Here is a 21,809-nt window from a genome sequence, read left to right as displayed (position 1 = left end):
ATACATATGGCTTTTGGTGACTGGTGACTCAGAACCAAGAAAACAGCCCAGAGCAAGACCAAGTTTACTCTTACTTTGCAGACGTTGTGTAGGCACTCTGTTGTCACTGGCTGGAAAACCAGCTCCTGGCAGCAGACACACATAAAGGACTGTTCCAGTTTCTTCAGAAAATTCTAGAGTACGGCAAAGGAATAAAGACGACAAACTCTATTACAGTTCTCATAAATGCCACTTATTACATAGAGAGGATAAACTTTCAGAAGTTCTTATCCATGACTGCAGCTTTCTAAAAGTAATCAGGAAGCAGGTTTGTAATAGCTTAATTTCCCTACTCTTCCACAAATCAGAGAACTAATGTTTTAAAGATTATTTACTCGTTTGTATGACTATTGTTAAAAACAAAATGAAGCAGACTGGAGGGCTAGGAAGGGTTGGAAAATTTTGCATTTAGTAACTTCTGCTAGAAATTTCTATGTCCCTGAAAGATCTCCACTTCTCTGCCAAGGGAACTTCTGCACCTCCTCCTTTGCTTACTGGTCACAGCTAATTTAATGGCTGCTTCTCTCCACAGGCCAAATCCTCTGCAGTGTATAAATCCACCTCTCTTTATTAAACCTTCTCAGGGCATCTCTAAGGAATCTCAAGATACATTTGTATCAGGTGTTTCACACACACAAGCATGCTTATCTCTGGCATGTCAGTCATCTCTAAACATCTTAAGAATGCAAGAAAAACAGATCTATGGGTAATCAAAATATGGCTCTTTGTAATACTTTTTAAAATATCAGATTTTTCTCAAACCATTTTATTCAGTTAGAAGGGAAGGTGGTTGTTTCAAGCACAAAGATTTACATGTTCACAGTAGCGACCCACATCTACCAGGGATTCCCATCAGCTTCAGTGGCAACCAAATGGAAACCTTACCAAAATTATGGGTAGGAAACTACAGAAAAATAACTTCTCAGTAACTCAACTGCTTTCAAATTACTGTCTTCTGCTTTTTACAAAGACATATCTCTGTTGCCTGTCATCATGCACAATTTTAAAAGCTGAAATTCCTTCTAATCATTACAGACACTGGACAGAAGACAGACAACAGCTAATAACTTTTCACGGTCATTTCCTACATAAAGACAACTGCAGCAGCATTATAGCAAAAACTGGTAGTGTAAGTGGAAGAACAGGAAGCTGTAGATGTTTTTTCTGCTACAGAAGCACCACAAATAGCCAATGGTAATTCTTAAATAAACTAATTATGTATGCTCATTTTTAGATATCGATTTTCCAACCAACGGTTTGTTTTTCAGTGAGCTGAGTTTTATCAAGTTATTTTAACTTCTTAGCGACTTGATTTTTTCTGCAAAACAGCTAAAATAACTATGAACTTGACATTGGTAAGATTCGTTATCACTGAAAGACATACTATTTCTGGAGATATTCCTTCAGTGGACTTTTTTATGCTAGTGTCTACACTCGCTTCAATCTTGAGCTATTCTTGCTATTTTCATGACACTTAGGGGGAGAAACATATTTTTTTCTCCTATGTAAGGTTCCCTCTCTACAGAGTGGGATAATCTGTTAATAGATTTGGATTAAAATATTTTCATACTTAAATTTGAAAATGACAATGCTTCTATCTTCTTTAATGAAGCAAGCAAACTGTATTTACTGTCATATAATTCCTTTCTGTCTAAAAAATGGTGACTAGAACCATCTTTCTTCATGTCTGATTTCTCACATCAGCACAGCACAAAATACATTTATAATTTCAGAGAAAACATTCTCCCTTTGGAAATTTAAAAAACAAACAAACAAACAAACAAAAACATTTCTAACTTCAAAATGGTTTTTGTGCAAGAAAAGATCTCTGTTCCACAGGTATAAACCCAGCCATCAACAACAAATCATATAAGCAAGGATTATTTTCTTGACATCAAAATCTTAGAAATGAAAATAATGCTAGACACAATCTGTATTCAGCAAAAGTTCAGTAATAAAATTAGGTTTTAAGAGAGAATCAAGACTTATAACAGTCTAAAGAAAAAAAACAAACATTAAAAATTACACATGCAGCAAACATACTGGTCCTTCCTTAAGAGAAGCAAGTACTTCATCCCACAGTTTCTGGTTCATACAGTCTTCTCTAATCAGCCATTGCTGCTCTTGGGTCAGCTGGAAAGCCTCTCCTTTCCCTCCATCTCCCGTCCTCATGGCTTTGGGTGTATTCATAGCTTCTTCTATACCTGCTTAAGATTATGACCATCATATGCAGTAACAACAGAGCATTAGTCTGAACTAATAAAAGGGGAAGACAAAACTGTTTCTAGAAGGCTAAAATGTGATCTATGCTCATAAAATGTGGGTGGCAATCAAATCCCTACTCCAACCCATACCGTTCATCATTGGTTTAGACTGCAGCACACATTTGCAGGGAAGACTGTCCATTTTTCTACAGAGTTTAAGAGAAAAAAGCCCATAATAGTAGTAAATAGGATAAGAACCCTACACTACTACTTAATTACAGAGCACACTTATCAGTTTACATTAGCATTCCGAACAGCTTCACACTTCTGCCAAGTATTCATGCTACTGGCTTAATAACATGACAGACTCTGCCGATGAATGCTAAAATAGTAGAAAGAAATACCATCATCAATTGTCCTTTTCTGGTTTCCATTACTCTGGCTGGTTGGCTCCTGTTTCACTGTCTGCTTTTTAACTTTATCCTTCTTCTCCTTACTAGCCATGGCTTCCAAATAACCTTCTGGATACTAAAATAAAATTAAAAAAAAAAAAGGCAAAAAGAAAACAAAAATCATAGATTTAAAGCAACATCCACTGGAATACAGGCAACAACACTAATTTCTAAAGGACTTTAAAACCCCGTGACTAACTATTGAAGTAACCACAAAACAATTTTAAAGCTCTGCATGATGTGGAACACATTTAAATTAGTATCTATTATTAAGAAAGTGTATTCAAGTCAAAGAGTCGAATCTAAACTCCATCACATTAAAAGGAACACAATACCAGTATCTATTCCCTTACAACTATATAAATCAGCTAGGCAAAGTTGATATACTGTAAGATATACCATGCCTTGCTGAGAAAATAAACAGTATATTAATTCTTTTCATCCACCAGTCCTCATGGGTCAGTTTACTTCTGTGCCGGAAATACACTATCTACACAAACTCCTCTCATGGAGAGAAATATACATAAAAAAGCAAAGTTTTTTTTATTTTTCAGACAGTCTCAGCTGTAATAATAGTTGTTTGTAGAAATTCTTTCCAGCCTAAGGATCACAAAACTGGTTTCAAACTCTTAATTTTCCAATCCATACATGCAAAGCAATTTACTGCTAAGGCAGAGAGCTTCATTCACCGTTCTTTCTGCTATGTCACTATTACAGGATTCTCTCAGTTTGCAGATAACATGTAGCACTTTTTGGCATTAAATCCTGCCGCACTAAAGTACGAGAAAAAAACATGGGGGTTTAATTTAGCTGATTTTTATTTCTGGAATGCGTCTGTTGGAACTGAGGATAAACACAACTCTCTGAGTCCTGATTCCAAACCTGTACACTCAGACCCAGTTTCTTTGACCGCTCTATTCCTTCTGAAGTCCAAGGTGCAGGCTCAACATCATCTCTCCTCAGAAGATAGCGCCAAACTAAAAATCCACATTTTCCAATTTCTGGCCAATATTTCACCACCTAAAGCATAATATAAAATTACTGCCATTTTTTTATCACAAGCCAAACACATTCATATAGTCACGCTTTAATTGTTGAAGGAGAAATGAGAAGAGTAAGCTATAAATTACTATGATACAGCAACTCTTCCCTCAGGTGCAAAATTTTTGTATTTCTGATAAATACAGTGCTCTTAAAAGGCACATACCTTCATTTCAGATGCTGAGAAGTCATTGCATGCAGAAAAAGCTGGGATACAGTTGGAAGGAGTGAGAAAATAATTTGATTTCTAGGGATGAATGTGACTCAGTAAGCACATACAAAGTAGCTTACATATTTAACTATTTATCTCCTATTATGGATTGCATTCTATTATCACTGCTCTGAATAATTTCATTTGAGTTCTTTGCAGAATAAGTTAGGGCTAAAAAGCTATCGTGGAGAAAAAATAATTCTTTATTTTAAGTAATAATGAAGAATTTGCAATGTAACACATACGAGGCTTTTAAAAAACATCTGAAGAAAAAAGTTACATTGCATTTGGTAGAAATCAGAATACCTTGTAAATGCCATCGTATCTGTTGCCTTCCTCTGGGGCATATTTGCTGATCCGCCGTCCTTTTGAGCTGCGCACTACTCTGACTGGCTTACCAGCTCTCCAGTTCTTAGACTCTGCTCCATTTTTATCATCCAGTGGGGCATCGCAGTTAAGGGCCAATGCTCTAGAAAGAGATTTCAAATCTTCATAAACTAGATTGCTTCAATCAACAGGTTTTTGAGAACTAATGTAATCATGTCATACCTATTTCCCTTGTCTAATTATGCTTTATCAAGCATCATAGAACCCTTCTGTACATCCTACAACACCTGCAGAACTAACGTAAGCAATGAGATCCTTGCTACCGTGTATGGTAAGAAAAAAAATGAGAACACGAAATCCTTTGGTGTCAAGGTTCCAAACGAAAACTCTGATATTGTTAAAGAAAACAAAGCAATCCTTCTAGATTCAGTATTCATCATTTTCAAAAATAACCCCTTCCTAGATAGCATAGAGGGAATTAAAAAAAATTACGACACAAGGCAAATTTTACCTATAGCTTTTGTCCATTAACTGCAGATTTTAAGGCTTTTTAAGTGTGTACACAAAAGTAATGAATATGATGAAAAACATTACAGAGAAAAAATACATAATATACATCCAAAAAACTCCAAGTAACTGAAATCTCTCGCATAATACAAAAATTGCCTCAAAGTAGAAGTTCAATGATAGTATCTGACTCAAGGACTCAACCCCTGTATTCACTAACTACATGAAGACCCTCTTCTAGAAACCTGGAGCAAGACAGTATGAATACCTGCTAGACCAAGCTGCCGTAGTAAACAGTATTTCCACTACCAGAGCCTCATTTGGCCAGGGACTGAAAACCCTTCAGAATCAGACTCAAACCAAACCGCGTATCTCAGAGCAGAAGAAATATTATGGTGTATAAACAGCCGTGGCATGAGTATGAAACACCCTTTGTATAGAACAGAAAGAGCCAGGCATACAGTGCTGACTTTTGAAAATGTTTTTAATATGAAAACAAAACCTAAAAAAGGAAAAATATATGGACAAGCAAAAACCAATTCTGATTCAACTACATGGAATCATCATAGCCTTCAGCATACTGCTTGAATACTTGTACCCAAATCAGTAACTGAGAGCAGCACCTTGTTATACTCCATGTGCACCGACGCCTGCAAAGATACAAGGCAAGCTTTGCTGGTGGATTTCTTGTTTGCTAAGAGACAACGAACGCTAAGACTCAGGATTCCAGCTTTTCATTCTGTTTCCCAAAGCAAGTTTGCTCTATTCACTCAATATACTTGTAAACCTATCGCTCAAACCTCCTTCCACCTTCCTGCCCTCCTCATTCTTGTTCACATCACATCCTCTTTCTCCCTGTCGCTCCCTTTCTCGGCAGCCAAGTCAGGCTTTTCCTCTCTTTCCTCTAAGTACCACCTAAAACCTTGAAAGAATCCCTCAAAACTCTGCTCGATAGCAGCACATCATATCTAAAAGCAGATCTGGCAATCGAAAGGTCTCAGTCAATCTCAGCACCCCACAGGTGTTAAGTGGTCAGTTGCGTAACAGAGATCATGTTTGTTAAAATAGCAGGGGACGAAGAACACTTTGTCCAGGCAGGATTTTAGAGGACGCAAAAATATTGCAAGTAAATGTCTAATCCCTATTTTGGACATATATTTTCTTTTTCAAGCAGCTGTTTTTGGTAAAGCATCACCCTAATTCCTTGCTTTTCATAGAAAGCTATAATGGAAGAAAGGACTAGCAAAATAGGAAAGATCACTTTTAACATAGGAAAAAAAAACACGCTTTCTTCCCACCTAAATTTGATAATTGATTTAACTATTGAAGAAGAAACTTAAAAAGAAGCACCTAAAAGAGAAAATCTTCTACCCAAGAGTTTTGAAAAACTTCTAATTAAATTAACAAAGTCCTCTGAAGCAAATTGTAGGACAATTTCAACCACAGACATCACAACCTGCACCTGCAACACAACAAGGTATTTCATTGAGGTGCAAGAGTTTCTTTAAATCAACAAAAGATAACGCTCAATAAAATGCCTCTTAGCAGCAAAAGGCACCACTGATCACCAAGGCAGCAAGTGCAGGAGTGAATGTATACAGAAAAATACTAGTTTTAAATTAAAACACTACAACTCAGCTCATTGTTCTGGAATACTTTTAAATTTTGTCTTCAAAACTTACCTATTCATGTGTGTTAATGTCTGATCAAATGAATGCTCCCCAATCCTTTTATTTCCAGAAAGATCTCTACCTCCACTCCCAGTGTAAGTGAATTCATCCCCTCGATCCTGTGCAAGAAGATTATCCTTTGTTTTAACACTTCAAAGTAAAGTAACACAATTTAAAAAGAAACAACAAACCAACAAACAAACAGTGCAATTTTATTTGTTCTGTTTACTCAGTCAAAGAAAAACTATATTCCAAGGCATGGAAGGATGTGTATTTTACTTCAGTGTCACTGTCGTTTTACAGTAGCTGTGCCACCACAAAGCTGCTGGTCTGGAAGTCACATATTCACCAGAAAATCCTTATTAAAAAACTGCCTGCCTTAAAAAAGTGGAAATTCCCATCTTTTAAAAAGCCATTTTGGGAAAAAAAAAAAAAAAAAAATCTTACAAAGGGAACACATTCTAGCAAGTGGTTACTTGCTCTAGAGCTTTCATTCAGTTTATAAGAATATAATGTTTGTAAAATACATAATAAATACCTTTGAGGGATCACTTCAGCTTGTGCAAGGGCTAAGCGCCAATAAGTACAAACAGCTCTGTCTTACATACAAGGCACGTGCTTCAAACGCAATAATAATCCCAGCTCTTCTGAACTAGTATGAGCTTAAACTCGTTTAGATTTGCATTTTGTAAGCGGATACAATTCTGTAGTGTATTTCCTACATAAAATTTTCTTTAAATTGATGAACCGCAAAAACAGTCCAAATCTACATACACAGAAGTAAAGCCAGTATTACTATTTCCTTTGGGAAATATCTCATAGGAATTCATATTAATCCTGGCAAATTGAAGTGTTTCTGGAAATACATGTATTTTACAAATATATTCAATATGACATCTCTTTGGTGATGCAAATTTTGTAGAAATGTAATGCAACACTAGAAGATAAATACTAAATATTAAAATAATGCTTATATGAATTTTTATAGCAAAAATCTTAACACACTTGTACCCAATAGTAAAATTTAGTCAATTTCTTACCACTATTAAAAGTCTGATATTATTAAGGATCCATTGCAAGACTGTTACAGATATTTCATAACTGACAACAGCAGAAAAAGAGAAAGTTAGGAAGAGAAATGCTGGTTGAACAAGGCCACAGACTAGTTATAGGTATTATGTTTGTTTTATTCTGTGTAGGGAAAACCTAACAAATTAAGCTGCAATTTTTCTCATTCGACATTTATCTAGATATAATAACAAGTAACTGCTATGAAGTTAAAAAAAATACTCAAATCCTAACAAAGACATGTATAAACTCTGCTATACCCTTCTTAAAACAATCTACTTACTCTGCTCAATTAATCTCTAAAAAAATAACAAATTAAATTATGTTGTACGAGGACAATATATGAAACAACTCCAAAAGAACGGAAGACCAACCAGACAAGAACTATTTACTGAGAAAGGACATAAAATGAATTGTCTAAAATAAGATATCACAGAATTGAGCTATGTTTAATTTTTCAGTGATCGTCAAAGCAAACTAAATGCCCAGATCATACAAAGATGATTGTGAGAATATGAATAGGGTTGGATTTGCTTGATGAATCTGGCTCATTCAAACCAATTGCATTTTGATATTGAATAAGAAGCTTTAACCAAGTTCAGAAAACCAAAAAGATGTATCTTGGAAAGGGATGAATACAAAATGATTTAGGGTTCATAACAAGGAAGAAACTGAACACATGTTCATGGTGTGGCAAAGTGGGAAAAACTGCTAAGACTTTTTTTATGTACAAGCAGAAATAAACTGAAACTGGAAGGTGATTTCCCTCTCTTTTTAGAACATAATGTGGAGACAAATATTGAAATAACATATATATATAATAATGTTAAAAAATAGAGTAAAGACACAAACACTACAAACACAAGCAAAATGGAGAAAATTATTACAAGACAAGACAGGTTCTTGACAACCTTTTTTTTTGTCAGCAACTAAACTAGACAGAACAATCCTCATGAGAAGAAAATACTGAATAGACTTTTTTTGGCATAACAGACAAACGTAAATCAAGGACAAATCACTATAGACTTAAGCAAAAAAATCCTCAAGTGAGAAGGCAAAAATGCAACAGTATTCATAATTACTTGCTGGAACACACTTCAACAGAAAATGAGTTAAATGTAAAAGGTCTAAGAACACCAAACTCCCAATGTGCTCAGAGAAAGACTGAGTGGTTCTCTGTGTGCTACTCTTTAACCAGAGGCAATCAGAAGACATTGTGCTTGCAGGGACAGCATGGATATAAGGCCTATGCATACATGCTCACCTCTTGAACAGATTCCACACTTGTTAAATTAAATTTCCTTCTCTTTTATTATCCAGGTGTTTTGTGAATCAATAGCCAAAACTATATGGATTTGGGGGAAACTGGAAATCCAGGGAAAGAAAAATGGAGGAGAAATGGAACAATTATGAAGTATAACTGTTACAGGTCAACTAACAAGATGCTGGCACCTTTTAACACTCCCCAGCATAAGGAAGGCTTATTTCCACTCTACTCAGAAGAACTACACTCACTTATTTCACATAGATACATTTAAAAAAAAAAAAAAAAAGGGGGCAGGGAACAAAGACACACATTTCCTAGAATGAGAAGAAAATGACAGAGATCTTGCCATACAGGGCACAGATCTGGACAGGATGAAGACATGAGCTAAACAAGGAGAGGAAGGAAGTTCAGGAGAATACATAAGTGCTCATACAGAAAATCTAGAACGGCAAGAATAAGTGATGCAGAGAGTCCTTAGAGAAAAGAAAATGTGAATATGAATACCGCCCATGACACGTAGAAGTGAGATGGGGATACTGGTAGTCTGGAGACCTAATGGGAGACCTACAGATGCTACTTCCATCATGGTGATCGTATTTTTACTTTGGAAGTGGAGTATGCCAGGAATATCCACACAGCTTGCTATTTGGGATCTTTTGATGAGTAATGACTCACTAAGACAATTTCTCAACAGCTTTGAGTTCTATCTAGAGACAACGCAGGATCTTTCTACTATCCATAACAATGTTTAACTGATAGCTTTTATGTGGCAGGTAAAGATGGAAAGCTATTTTTTCTCTCAAGAGGACCAGAAAATAGAGCTTACAATACTGATACTGCTGTAAATTCTGTATTCAACCATTAAAAAAAACATTTGGCAAAAGGAATTATTGATGTATATTCTTAAGAAACAAAATAACTGTCAAAAAGGCTATTGAACAGCCACAGTTTTTCCCTTCTCTTCCTTCTTCCTTCCTTTTCCTCATTTTCTTACTTTAAAATACGTAACTGCCATTTCTCTTCTGCTTTCCACAGATTAATTCAACTTCCTTGCACCAAAACTTTACTTCAACAGCTAGTAAGACCTTTGTTATTCTCTTAATGCCTTCAGTATGTCTCCTTTCCTTACACTGTCTCCCTAAATTTATTTCTTAACTGTCCTGTTTGTAAAGTTTGATCATGTTATAGAGCAAACTGACTTCAGCCACAGTAGTATTGACCCAGTACCTCATATTGAGTAGAAGATAAGCCTGAAGGTCTAGTACTATAACCCAGTCAGCCTCAGACATAAGCAGATGTCAGTTGTATTAAAGCATTCTCCACTATTTCACTGTTGTTACATGATCAGTTTTAAGTCCAACAAACAGATAACACAGAATGGACAAAGTAAGATTTTGAATTCTACCTAAGCATTTAACCACATTTCTACAGGTTTCTTTTGTGCAGCAGCTGACAGGAACATTAACTACTTCAAGTTACTGGAGTAACAGTTATCTCAAGCTGTCTCTCAATTATTTTTTCTTTCCATTAACACCTCTAGTATTTTGCTCAGATTTCAAAGTTTGGTCCCAACATATACACAAAAATAGCTTTTATCAGCTAGTAAAATACACTATTATGAACACAAGCACAATCTTCAGTCTGAACAAAAACAAAAAGTCTTACTGACTTTTTTGATAAAAGAAACCACAAAATTTCATCCGTTCATAAACCCCTTAATTAATCAGTTTCACCTCAGTGAAACGTGATTAATAAAGGCTAAGATTTTGATTAATATGACAAAGCAAAATAAAAATAACATTAAACCCTTTAAAATGAAGTCATTAAATCAAAGACAAATATTAACTATCCGATAATTACATTTGAAAGGATTTTCTTTCCCTAGTAGTAGGGATACCTGAAACTGAATCATGTCATCATTCGTCTCCATTAAAGTCTCACAATTCTGTATTCACGTAAGTGCTGACAGAATTGGTCTATCTGCCCAATTGTCTGATTTATTTTTTGATAATTTCGTGTTTTAGTGCTGCATAAAAGGTGCTGATTAAAAAGGAAGGGCTCAGTTACATACTTCATTTATAAATCAATAAAAAACCCCTTGTATTAAGTGCGGAGCTTGCATATATCATAATGGCTGTTTCTGAGTCATCCCTGCAACCATGCTTGACAGCAAGAACGTGTGAGTATTGTGGCATATTCCACCACGATTTAAATGTTTAACCCTTTAGTGCGAGTCAATCTGGATCTCTGAAAAAGAAGACAGAGCTTCAAAGCAGGCAACAGTCCAAGGTGCCTAAATGGTGATGGAAGTATGTCAACATTTTGAAAAATAGCTCCCAAATGAAAGTGATAGACAACTACTGTATGCGCACCACTTTGAGTTCTCTTATTCCTTTCAGTGTTTGGGGCCAAAATTATGCATTTCTAGACCTTTAAATTAAACATTATCATGTAATAAATTCAGACTACCTGATCGTCCGCTCTGTTAAAAATCAGTTCTGACTTGAAAACAGGTTCACTAAAGATTCAATACACAGAAAGTCTTTTCAGGTCAAAGACCCTTTTCTGTAGTGGGAGATTACTTAGGAGATACAACAGGTTTTTGAGACAACACTTTTTAATTATAATTATCTTTGGCGATCTGTTGGACATTGCTGATTGACTGTTCTTCTGAGGGAACAAATTCCTGCAACCTGTATGTGTAATTTCATTAGCCTAATATAATCCTAGATAAAGCAAGGAAAATCTTGCCTGTCTCAAAGACATGCACTTACTTTGACATTCATTTGTCTCTGTACATATAATTAGAATTTGCTACTTCCATCCATCTTTTATTTTCTGTACTTAAATAAATTGTTAATATGATAAGAATTAATTTTTAGAAGTGTTCATGTGAAATATCTATGAAGTCCAGCAAGTAATTAATGGTTTGACACAACAAAGATTAGTATAATTATGCTGATCCTTCAGAACTAAGGGAGTAGATTGATGATACTCCACGTATAGCACTAACATGATTAACATCTCTTGAAAAAGGTATGAATTTCAGAAAAAAATTATCTCAGTGTGTTAGGCAATCACAAACGGAAACCAAAGCCTATGTCCTTGACACTAAGGCAGTATTCCAAACATCATGTTTCCTGGAAAACATGAAAAAACCTAAAGTTAAATGGCACATTGATAAGCACCGTCAATACTAATTTCTACTTTTTAATCTGCTTTATCATTGTGTTAATGAGTTCCTCAATGCCTTAGAAACAACAGATGTGCAAAGTCCTGCAAATTAACTTTGGAAAAGCACAGATAGGAGTGGTATAGACACAGATACCACATCCCATTATGAAAGAAGCTGGCAAACAGGCAGGCAAGACTGCTTTGACAGATGTAGTACTAGCAGTAAAGTACAGAAAGCATCTTTGCAACAACGTAAGGCTTTTCAGAACACAAAGTTAGTTCTGAATATAATGCAGGTACAGAGGAGACTAATTTCAGAAAATAATGCAAGAAAGGTATTTTTTAGTATTAATCAGCATTTTGTATGGACTGAAAGCTAACACTATGGAATAACAGAAAAAAATGGAGAGGAGACTTGCAGAATAGGAGCTGTCCTGCAATCTGAAACACTGGGAAGAAAGTATTAAAGTAAAGTATTAAGTATTAAAGCTACTGCCCTGCGAATGTAAATTATGTCCTTTGTATTGGAGGCTACAAGAGTGGACAAATAACACATCTGAGTGGAAAGGAAGATATTTGGTAGCTACTGTACAGTGAGATACTATATATATATATACACTACATATATATACTACATATATATGTAGTGTGTATATATATATATATTTTTTTTTTTTTTTTTCCACATTACATTGGAGCTCCAAGCAGGTCCCAAAGCAGTGGGGCTTCTGAAAACAAGTTTCAGGTTTTCAGCTACATACTCAAAAACGGTGACTCACAGTAGAAAGACTCTCGGCATAACGGCTGTAATGGACTTGCTATGTTGGATTCTCAGTTCTATAAAACAGGTGGAACAATCTAAGAGAACCTGCTCCCTTGATAACATAGCATGGAATTATAATTCAGAAAATTTACACAGGATACTACATCTTTTTTGTATCGGGGCTCACAGTGGATTCAGAGGACTCAGGTATACCCAGCAAGCTGGGTGATGAAGCAGGAGGTCATACGTACTCATCTAGGTAAAGGGTTAGTCATCATGGTCTTTGGATGTAAGACAGTGACTCAGACACGAGGCTCCTATTGCCACTTGATCTGGATTTAAAGCCATTTAAGGATGCAATTCACTACAGTACTGGCTCTGCACCTTTGGCACTGGTGGAAGTGATCAAGTTATTTCACTGCACAATGCACACTAGGCAGAGATTCTGAAATGCTATATCCTCATCACAGGGCTCAGGCAAATCTAGTGAGCTATTATAATTACTACTTCGTTGCAATTTGACTGTTTCAAACAAGTGGAACAACACTTGTACTGACACCTTGGAACTCATTACCCAAACACAAGATTAAAGCAGACACAGAACATTTAAAATGGACATCAAGTCATTTCACGACGTGGTTTGTGTATGCTATGTTCCAGGCACTGAATGGGTTTGATGTAAAATAATCAACAAACCTAAGCAACCAGTATATTTGCCTGGGGTCCCTTTTGAGTCTTTACAGACACTATTCTCTTCTGTACTTTCAGAGTCTTTTATAAGAGAATGTGAACGGTCACAGCACATACTATTCTACAATAGATTCTGAATCTCAGTTCAGAAATTTCCAGTGTGATCTTACATGCAAAAGCACTTGAAGAAGAAACAATATGCGTTCAGATTAAACTAAGTACAGCATACAATTAATTTACAATCTTTTCAACACTACATCAACCCAGCAGAAACATGGATCTTGAAATTTTGAAAATAAAGAGCAATTCTAACCCTGATACATAAAAACACCAAACAAAAGAGAGGGCAATTTTTCAAAAACAAACGTGACATTTCTTCAGCTACCTGATTTGATTAACAGACAAGTCAAAATACTTTTATAATGAACACTGTGATTGCCTAATCATTGTTAAAGTCCAATACCTCATTTTTAAATGTTAAGTGTATTCTGAAATAATTCTTAGATTTTAAATTCCTGAAAGTTTCTTCAGCTAATGTTCCTGTTATGGTTACTGTCAAGAACAAGATAAAGAGATCAGCAATATTAACTCATTCAAGACTATAAAGCTAACTATTGTAATACTGTGTCTTAAATAGGTAAGCGATGTAACGTGCCACTAAAATTCAAGAGAGAGAACGATGTGCCAACATTTTATATGCATGTAATTAAGAATGAGGTCAGGCTTCATGTGCAAAACAATTTCACTCAATGCTCATTTTGTAAACTATGACTGTACCCCTTCTCAATCTTGAGAGCAGATTCTTTACTGAAAGAACTTGTCATTACAGAGCACTCCAATACATCCCAAACTGCTCAACTTGAGCACAGTTCCAGACAAGTCTGGGTCTGCAGGACTCTTAAGTTTCCAAAGGCATAGCACAAAAATGGCATGATCTGAAAGCTAGACAGTGAATCCTACTTCGTGCAATATATTTTTGCAATTATTTTACCCCAATAGTGAACTGGTAATTTAAATCCACAAGAAGAGCATTAAGGTGTCACATGTCAGCAGTGTGCATAAATAGTGAATAAAGCTTATAAATGTACAGTAAAAGAGTCTTCCAACTATATTAATTTCTCAATTTTGTAAAAATGTGCACACAAGTACCTAAGTCATACCACTGCAATTCAATTAAGAGTCACCTTTCTTGCTGTGTTCTCATATAAAAAAGTGACTAGATGTGAGCAGAGGATTTAATCTTCGTTTTTATTTAAAAGTTTCATTTGTGTAATAAAATACTGCACTCAGGACACATTTAAGGACAGAATTTGATTTTTCTGTGGATATTCTTAGAGGAGTTTAATTTCAACCTTTCCCAAAAACAGAGAAAATGGAAGTAAAATGGGAAATAAAATTCGGTATATGAAAAAGGAACTGAAAAAAAATCTAATTCCAAAAATGCACCTGGAAAAAAAAATCTCCCTGTATTCTTAGTTTAGAGAATCACAAGAAAGCTGACATTCATAGAGTCTTTTATGCTATCTTCTGCAATATTTCTCTCCAGCTGTGCCTCCTCAAAATTATATATGCCATCTAGACTATGACAGTATTCAGATGTCCACAAAAAACACAGGATCACAACATCACTTAGGCAAACTGAAAAAGACATGCAAAGAATCTAATTAAGTTTATTAAATATTTTGAATTGAATACTTCCAGCAGCATAAATAAGGGGCTATCAGTATCACCACCAAAATCTAGAAAAGGAGTTTGCAGCATCCCAACATAGCAGGTGCAACTACTGAACAACAGTGTTCTTAAGATCACTGGCTAAGGGTCCCAATCTTGAGTTGGAGTTGACTCTAAGGATGCAGCAATGTATCCCAACACCAAGTACCTCCTTGTGTGACTTGTTCAAAAAGAGACACAGACTCCTTCAGCGGCAAGACTCTGCAGCAGCAGCAGCAGTTGGTAGGTGCTGTTGGCAAAGAGTACATTACATTCTGATGCTATTTCAGATGCTTATTTCCTTCTCTACTTCCTTTTTCCTTGTGATTAACAGCTATGTATATTTTAAAGAAACCCAGATAGCTTACTGCTTTATTCTTCACCTGATGCATGATTCAAAATCCCACCTGATGGAACAGAACTGCAGGAAGGGATGTACGCTGTGTAAACATCATTTAATTGCAGAGAACAGTAATCTATTCATAAGTAAGTGTTGCTCAACATCATGAGATGAAAGTCAGACACCATTACTGTTTTGTTTAGCAGCATAATTGCTTTCGTTGCTCTACTCAGACATTAACATCAAAGCAGATTTCTTTTCCAGCACCTTTGGGGATCATAATACAAGATGCATAGACTTTCCTTAAAAGTCCTGAAAGTGCTCATAAGTAGGAGTCAAGAACCTTCAGAACTTCAGTGAATCAAGTAACATGTACCTTTTATTCTTTCTTCACATATTTAGAAACACAACAAACCCAAAGAGGCATCTATCTGTCTTGAAAGCAACAAAAATCATCACCAAAGCAGAGCATAAAGCATACTATTTGCATATAATTACATAATCAGATTTTAAATAATAATAAATTTAGACTCCAAAAGCATGCTGAAATTTAACTACCCTAAACAATGTAAAAGTCAGCTGTAATTGACATATTTTTCTTGGGCATAAGCACAAGCATAAGCATTCTTTAAGAAAGACTTGCTTACCTATTTCTCACCAAAACACTAAAAATTATTCAGTTTGTTACCAGCAGTGGTATTTTTTTTTCACAATCACATTTGTGTACGCATGAATTTTAGGATCAACAACAAACACAACTCTTATCTTTATAAACATTCATACATCAGAACAGCAAAACCATTTCTTGCATAAATGACGTACCACTTCATCTTCAAATCCTCCAGCTAATACAAGTGAATAAGCTCCATCATTACTGCGTCCATGGATTCCACCCACATGTGGTCTGTGAACACCTGCTTCGCTCACCTGGCAACAGAAAAAAGCCACTTTCTAGCATTTTTTTTTTAAACAACCAGCCATTACAATAAATTTTATCAATCAACTTCCTGCTTAAAATATTGTATAAGCGAGTGTGTGTAAATAGTTAATGTACAACTGTCATTAAAGGTGAGAATGCAACTGGTTTTTAAGGAAGAAAAGCCAAAAGTAAGGACACCCTGAAAATGGAAGGTTGATGTAGGACAGTAGTGACACTGGAAGATGTAAAGGTATACCTTCTTCTTTGGGAAAAATCTCCACAATAAGTATTTAAGACTGTACTGACTGCTATACTCCACTCCCACAGTAATTTAGAACAATCCAAAGCAGATGGAGATATGCCAGTTTGGTAGTATTTCACAGTTCTTAACAAAGGAAGATCACGGTTACCCTTGTAAAGATCATGATGACAGGTACTATTAAGGTAACATACTGTAAGTGTGACCAACTCAGGGGAATATTAAAAGACGACCTAAGGAAACAGAAGAAGCCATTGCAACAGCATATGGATTGTAAGCTGGTTCTCCAACCAGGACTAACTCCCTTGCAATGAATGTGCAACCAAGCTGCATCCAGACCATCTGAGAGCTGCAGCTGCACCATAAGCTGGTAAAACCACTGAAGTCTGCTGGAACATCACTCACACAAAAATTTATTTAACAACCATTTCTATGTTCCTTGTTTCAAACTATTAGAAAAAATGAAACAAACACACACACCCCCAAACCACAACAAACCAAACAAAAACCACAAAAAAAACCCAACCAAAAACCAAACACATCACTATACCACAACTTTCTTAGTAAAAGAGGCTACATGTTAAATTACATATTTTCTCAATATGAGATGCTAAAAATACAGTCGATAAAAAGAAGGTTCACAAGCAGCAAAACACTTAGGATCCTTCTTCCTCCCTTCATATCTTCCTTCAGACCTTGACTTGGACAATTTTTCCCATTCTGCCTCTCCCATGCCTTTTCCCAACCTTCACTTTCAAGCAACTTCCACTAAAGTATACATTCTTCTGCTATAGTCTTGTACTTTCAAAATCCTCACAGCTAAGTTGAGGAGGTGTGGTGTAGACAATAGAGTAGTGAGGTGGGTTGCAAACTGGCTTAAGGAGAGAAGCCAGAGAGTGGTAGGCAATGGTGCGGAGTCTAGTTGGAGGCCAGTATCTAGTGCAGTGCCTCAGGGGTCAGTAGTGGGGCCAATATTATTCAATATATTCATTAACGATTTGGATGAGGGAATTGAGTGTACTATCAGCAAGTTTGCTGATGACACCAAGCTGGGAGGAGTGGCTGACACACCAGAAGGCTGTGCTGCCATCCAGCGGGACCTGGACAGGCTGGAGAGTTGGGCGGGGAATAACCTAATGAAATTTAACAAGGAAAAGTGTAGAGTCCTGCATCTGGGCAGGAACAACCCCAGGTTCCAGTATAGGTTGGGAAATTACATATTAGAGAGCAGTGTAAGGGAAAGGGACCTGGGGGTCCTGGTGGACAACAGGATGACCATGAGCCAGCACTGTGCCCTTGTGACCAGGAAGGCCAATGGCATCCTGGGGTGTATTAGAAGGGGGTTGGTTAGTAGATCGAGAGATGTCCTCCTTCCCCACTACTCCGCCCTGGTGAGACCCCATCTGGAATATTGTGTCCAGTTCTGGGCCCCTCAGTTCAAGAAGGACAAGGAACTGCTGGAGAGGGTCCAGTGTAGGGCAACGAAGATGATTAAGGGAGTGGAGCACCTCCCTTGTGAAGAAAGGCTGAGGGAGCTGGGTCTCTTTAGTTTGGAGAAGAGGAGACTGAGGGGGAACCTTATTAATGCTTATAAATATATAAAGGGTGAGTGCCATGAGGATGGAGCCAGGCTCTTCTCGGTGGCAAACAATCATAGGACAAGGGGTAATGGGATCAAGCTGGAACACAAGAGGTTCCACTTAAATTTGAGAAGAAACTTCTTCTCAGTGATGGTGACAGAGCACTGGAACAGGCTGCCCAGGGAGGTTGTGGAGTCTCCTTCTCTGGAGACATTCAAAACCCACCTGGACATGTTCCTGTGCGACCTCACCTAGGCGTTCCTGCTCCAGCAGGGGGATTGGAATGGATGATCTTTTGAGGTCCCTTCCAATCCCAAACATACTGTGATACTGTGAAAATACATCAGTTCAAAGGTCCAGCTGCCCCAAAACACTGTCTCTAACGATAAACAGCTGTGCACAGTATGAAAACCATGCAAGGACATGGTACTCCCTGGCACTATTTTTCAGCATCCAGCTGTTTGAGGTTCCTAAACTACCTGAAGCTTTTGGATCCATGGTATCCAAAGGAGAAAAGAGTTCACAGTAGTACCACTTGTCATATGTGCTAGTACTATTTTTGTTCATTTTTAAGTGGGCAGCTGACCTTTTTATTTCTGATGATCCCTTTTTGCACTACAGAAGTATGTATATCGTCTCCTGATAACTTTTTTTCATACTGTACATCATATTACAGCCATCTACACTGCAATGTGTTCAACTTTCTTCCAGAATGAAAAGTCTCACAGTTGAATGGAAACCATTCCATTCCTTTAATCATTCTGGTTGTTGTTCATAGGAACATATTTAATTTTCCTGACCGTTCCCTTCACAATAATGTAACACTTTATTTTTTGATCACTATAGGTTAACTAAGATGACATAATTTCAAAATCAGCTATTAGAAGAACTCTTTCCTAAATAATAACAAGACGAATAAGTAGCTGAAAGCCCAATACAAATTAGAGTGTTAGAACTGTTCCCCATCCCATGTTTACTATCCACAACTTAGCACTCTCACCAAACTTTATCAGCTATTTGTCTGTTTTCCCAGATCATTTATGAGTATGCTGAATAAAAAGGCCCTACTATTGAACTCATCTTTCCTGCTGTATCAAACAACCTTTCATTCATTCTTCCCTCCCTTCTTTCATTTCCAGGTTTTATCAATTATATTTAGGTTTCTGGTACGTGATTCACCCCAAAAAATGAACTCTGGTAAGTAATGCTAAAGATGCTCTCTCCAGAAGCAATACTTAGCTAATTTCCTTCTAGAGAAAAGAGAGTTCGTGTCATAAAAAACTACACAAACCAGAAATAAACTAGTCTCTAAATTGTCATAGGTTTGCTGAGACAATCTGATTTCCCTGACAAAAGACCAGTCATATGGCAAACAAAAACAAAGTTTAAATTTCTATGTAGATAACATTTCAATCCTAACAATAAAAAAGGACAAAGTATTTCATTTGTACACAAAATTAAATAATGATGCAGAAAAGGTAACTTCCTTTTGATGTCTAGTCTACATATACATATATAAAAATTAGCATTCTCTGCTTAAGCAACACTCTATTCCTTTTTCCTACCAGCACTACAAAGATCTGAAAACTATTAGCTTTTGTGTTATCAATGGAATTCCTAACAAAAAAGTGAACTAATAATTTCAATTACTGTTGAAACAGGGAAAATAAAAGATGAGATTGAGATTTTGAGTTTGCATAAGTCTCTTACTGTGAGACCTAATCTGGAAAGCAAGAAAAACATAAATATTTATTTTAATTCCTTCCACCAAAAATAATTCTTCAAAGACAGAAGTCAACAAAATATCCTTTTAGGCAAGTAATTTTCTATAAAATCACTGGTATGATGATCAGTGTGATTTTTACATTAGAAATTGAATTTGTTTAATCTATGGCTTGTATTGGTGATGGTGTTGACAATGGACATCAAGATAAGAAAGGATTTAAAGAACGAGTTAAGGTTTCAACTGCTTCATTGTGATTTCTACCAAGGAAAGAAACTGAAAACTGTTGTTAAGGAGAAAATATCTACTGCTAACCATATCAGCCTTAAAATTTGCATGGCCTTCCAAATCCAGAATTCTTCACACAGTACTGGAAGACACTACGATTAGATGAAAATTGACTGCTAAGTGTTCTCTTCCACCAACTGAATAACAAAACACCTGTTTTCTTCTCATGACAAATGAGGTAATGAGAAGTACAGAAAACAAATCAGAAGAGGCTTTTGAATCATGACTTGCCCCTCTTTAACAAGTTTTAAAAGTCCTGTTTCCATTCTTCTGCCTTATCACAGTATTACAGAATAGTTAGGGTTGGAAGGGACCTCTGGAGGTCATCTAGCCCAGCTCAGATGGAGAACATTCAATTACAATCCTTTACACATGCAAGGGACAAAGAATTAACTGGTTTTGAAAATAAAGAAGTATGCATTTCCTCAGCTAAAATCAACAACAACAAAACCACAACCAAACAAAAACCCACAAGAAAAACAAAACCAAAACAACACCACAAACAAACCAGTGCCATCAGATAAGGCTAGGGGGAAAGGAAGTAAGTTTGCTGGACACTTTGAAATCACAAAAAATCAGTACTGGCACAAAATGAAGCTGTCCCATTCTCCCTGCTTTGGTTTTTCTTGCCCGTCTGTGCTTATATAATCAAAATGAGAAATGGACTGGGAAAATTAACTCCCCTCCTACCCCAGATGGGATTATTTTTCTGCCAGTTTTTTAAGCAATCTAATTTACCACAGAGCCAAAGAAATATTTGCAACAGAAAATGAGACAGTGCAAGAATCAGCAAAGGCTGAATCGATGGCTGATTTCAGTAGTACTACAGGCTTACACTGGTTTGAGCTGCTCATCAGCCTAAAAGAAGATTCGGACGTCCATACAACCAAAAAAATCGATTTACATCATCTGACGTTTTCAGAATCTGCAGTCTACATCTCTGAAGTCGGATAATCAGTTCATGTGAAGTACACTTCAGAAATACTTGAGTCTATTCACTAAGTAACCCACTTAGAATTTTAACATGTGAAACTTGTTTATCCTAAAGACAACAGACTTCTTACTAAGTTGTATTGTAAAATCAGTATACTTCAACTTTCACTACTATCGACATCACTTCCAATATTAGAATCATAATGTATTTGCTCTATTTAGTCCTAGCAAAAATGGCCACTGTCACTGCAAATTCATTTTAGTGCCCAACTCATTCATTGTTATTCTTAGTTATTTCAACTACAAATGATACTGAAACAACATACCTGAACTCTGAATTTCCAGGTTGTCCCAACAGGAACACCAGGTATAGGTCCATAATGATTTGAAGGAACAATAGTGCATTCCTTAGTGCGACCAACACAGGCCATACCCTAAAAATGCATCAGATAAAATGAATTAATATCATAATATTGAAGACTACTTGCAAATTTAATGCAGGTATCAAGAAATCCGATCTTTATAACAAATACATGTTTTAAAATAGGTTAACAATTGTTAAGAGGAATGTTAATTAAGTAATATGTGTATATTGTTTTGGAGGAGGGATTGGGGGTTGGGTTTTTTTGTTTGTTTTTACCTCT

General features: G+C 36.3%; 1 protein-coding gene across 2 annotated transcripts in view; it reads right to left on the bottom strand.

Moving 5' to 3' along the window:
- UHRF2 (ubiquitin like with PHD and ring finger domains 2) overlaps window positions 1–21,809 on the bottom strand; it is a 92,874-nt gene that overhangs the window by 2,583 nt on the left and 68,482 nt on the right. Inside the window, exons 8-15 of one of the 2 annotated variants that reach the window (XM_065046076.1) lie at window positions 21,492–21,599; window positions 16,286–16,390; window positions 6,464–6,570; window positions 4,254–4,416; window positions 3,578–3,715; window positions 2,648–2,771; window positions 2,083–2,246; window positions 75–173 (exon numbers count right to left, since the gene is read on the bottom strand). In XM_065046076.1, the coding sequence (XP_064902148.1) occupies window positions 75–173; window positions 2,083–2,246; window positions 2,648–2,771; window positions 3,578–3,715; window positions 4,254–4,416; window positions 6,464–6,570; window positions 16,286–16,390; window positions 21,492–21,599 (1,008 nt within the window). The remainder of the gene's footprint in view (window positions 1–74; window positions 174–2,082; window positions 2,247–2,647; window positions 2,772–3,577; window positions 3,716–4,253; window positions 4,417–6,463; window positions 6,571–16,285; window positions 16,391–21,491; window positions 21,600–21,809) is intronic. The other variant, XM_065046077.1, reaches the window with a different exon arrangement.

This window comes from Columba livia, chromosome Z (assembly GCF_036013475.1).
Source record: "Columba livia isolate bColLiv1 breed racing homer chromosome Z, bColLiv1.pat.W.v2, whole genome shotgun sequence".
NCBI classification, from domain to species: Eukaryota; Metazoa; Chordata; class Aves; order Columbiformes; family Columbidae; genus Columba; species Columba livia.
This window is presented reverse-complemented; position numbering and strand designations above follow the sequence as displayed.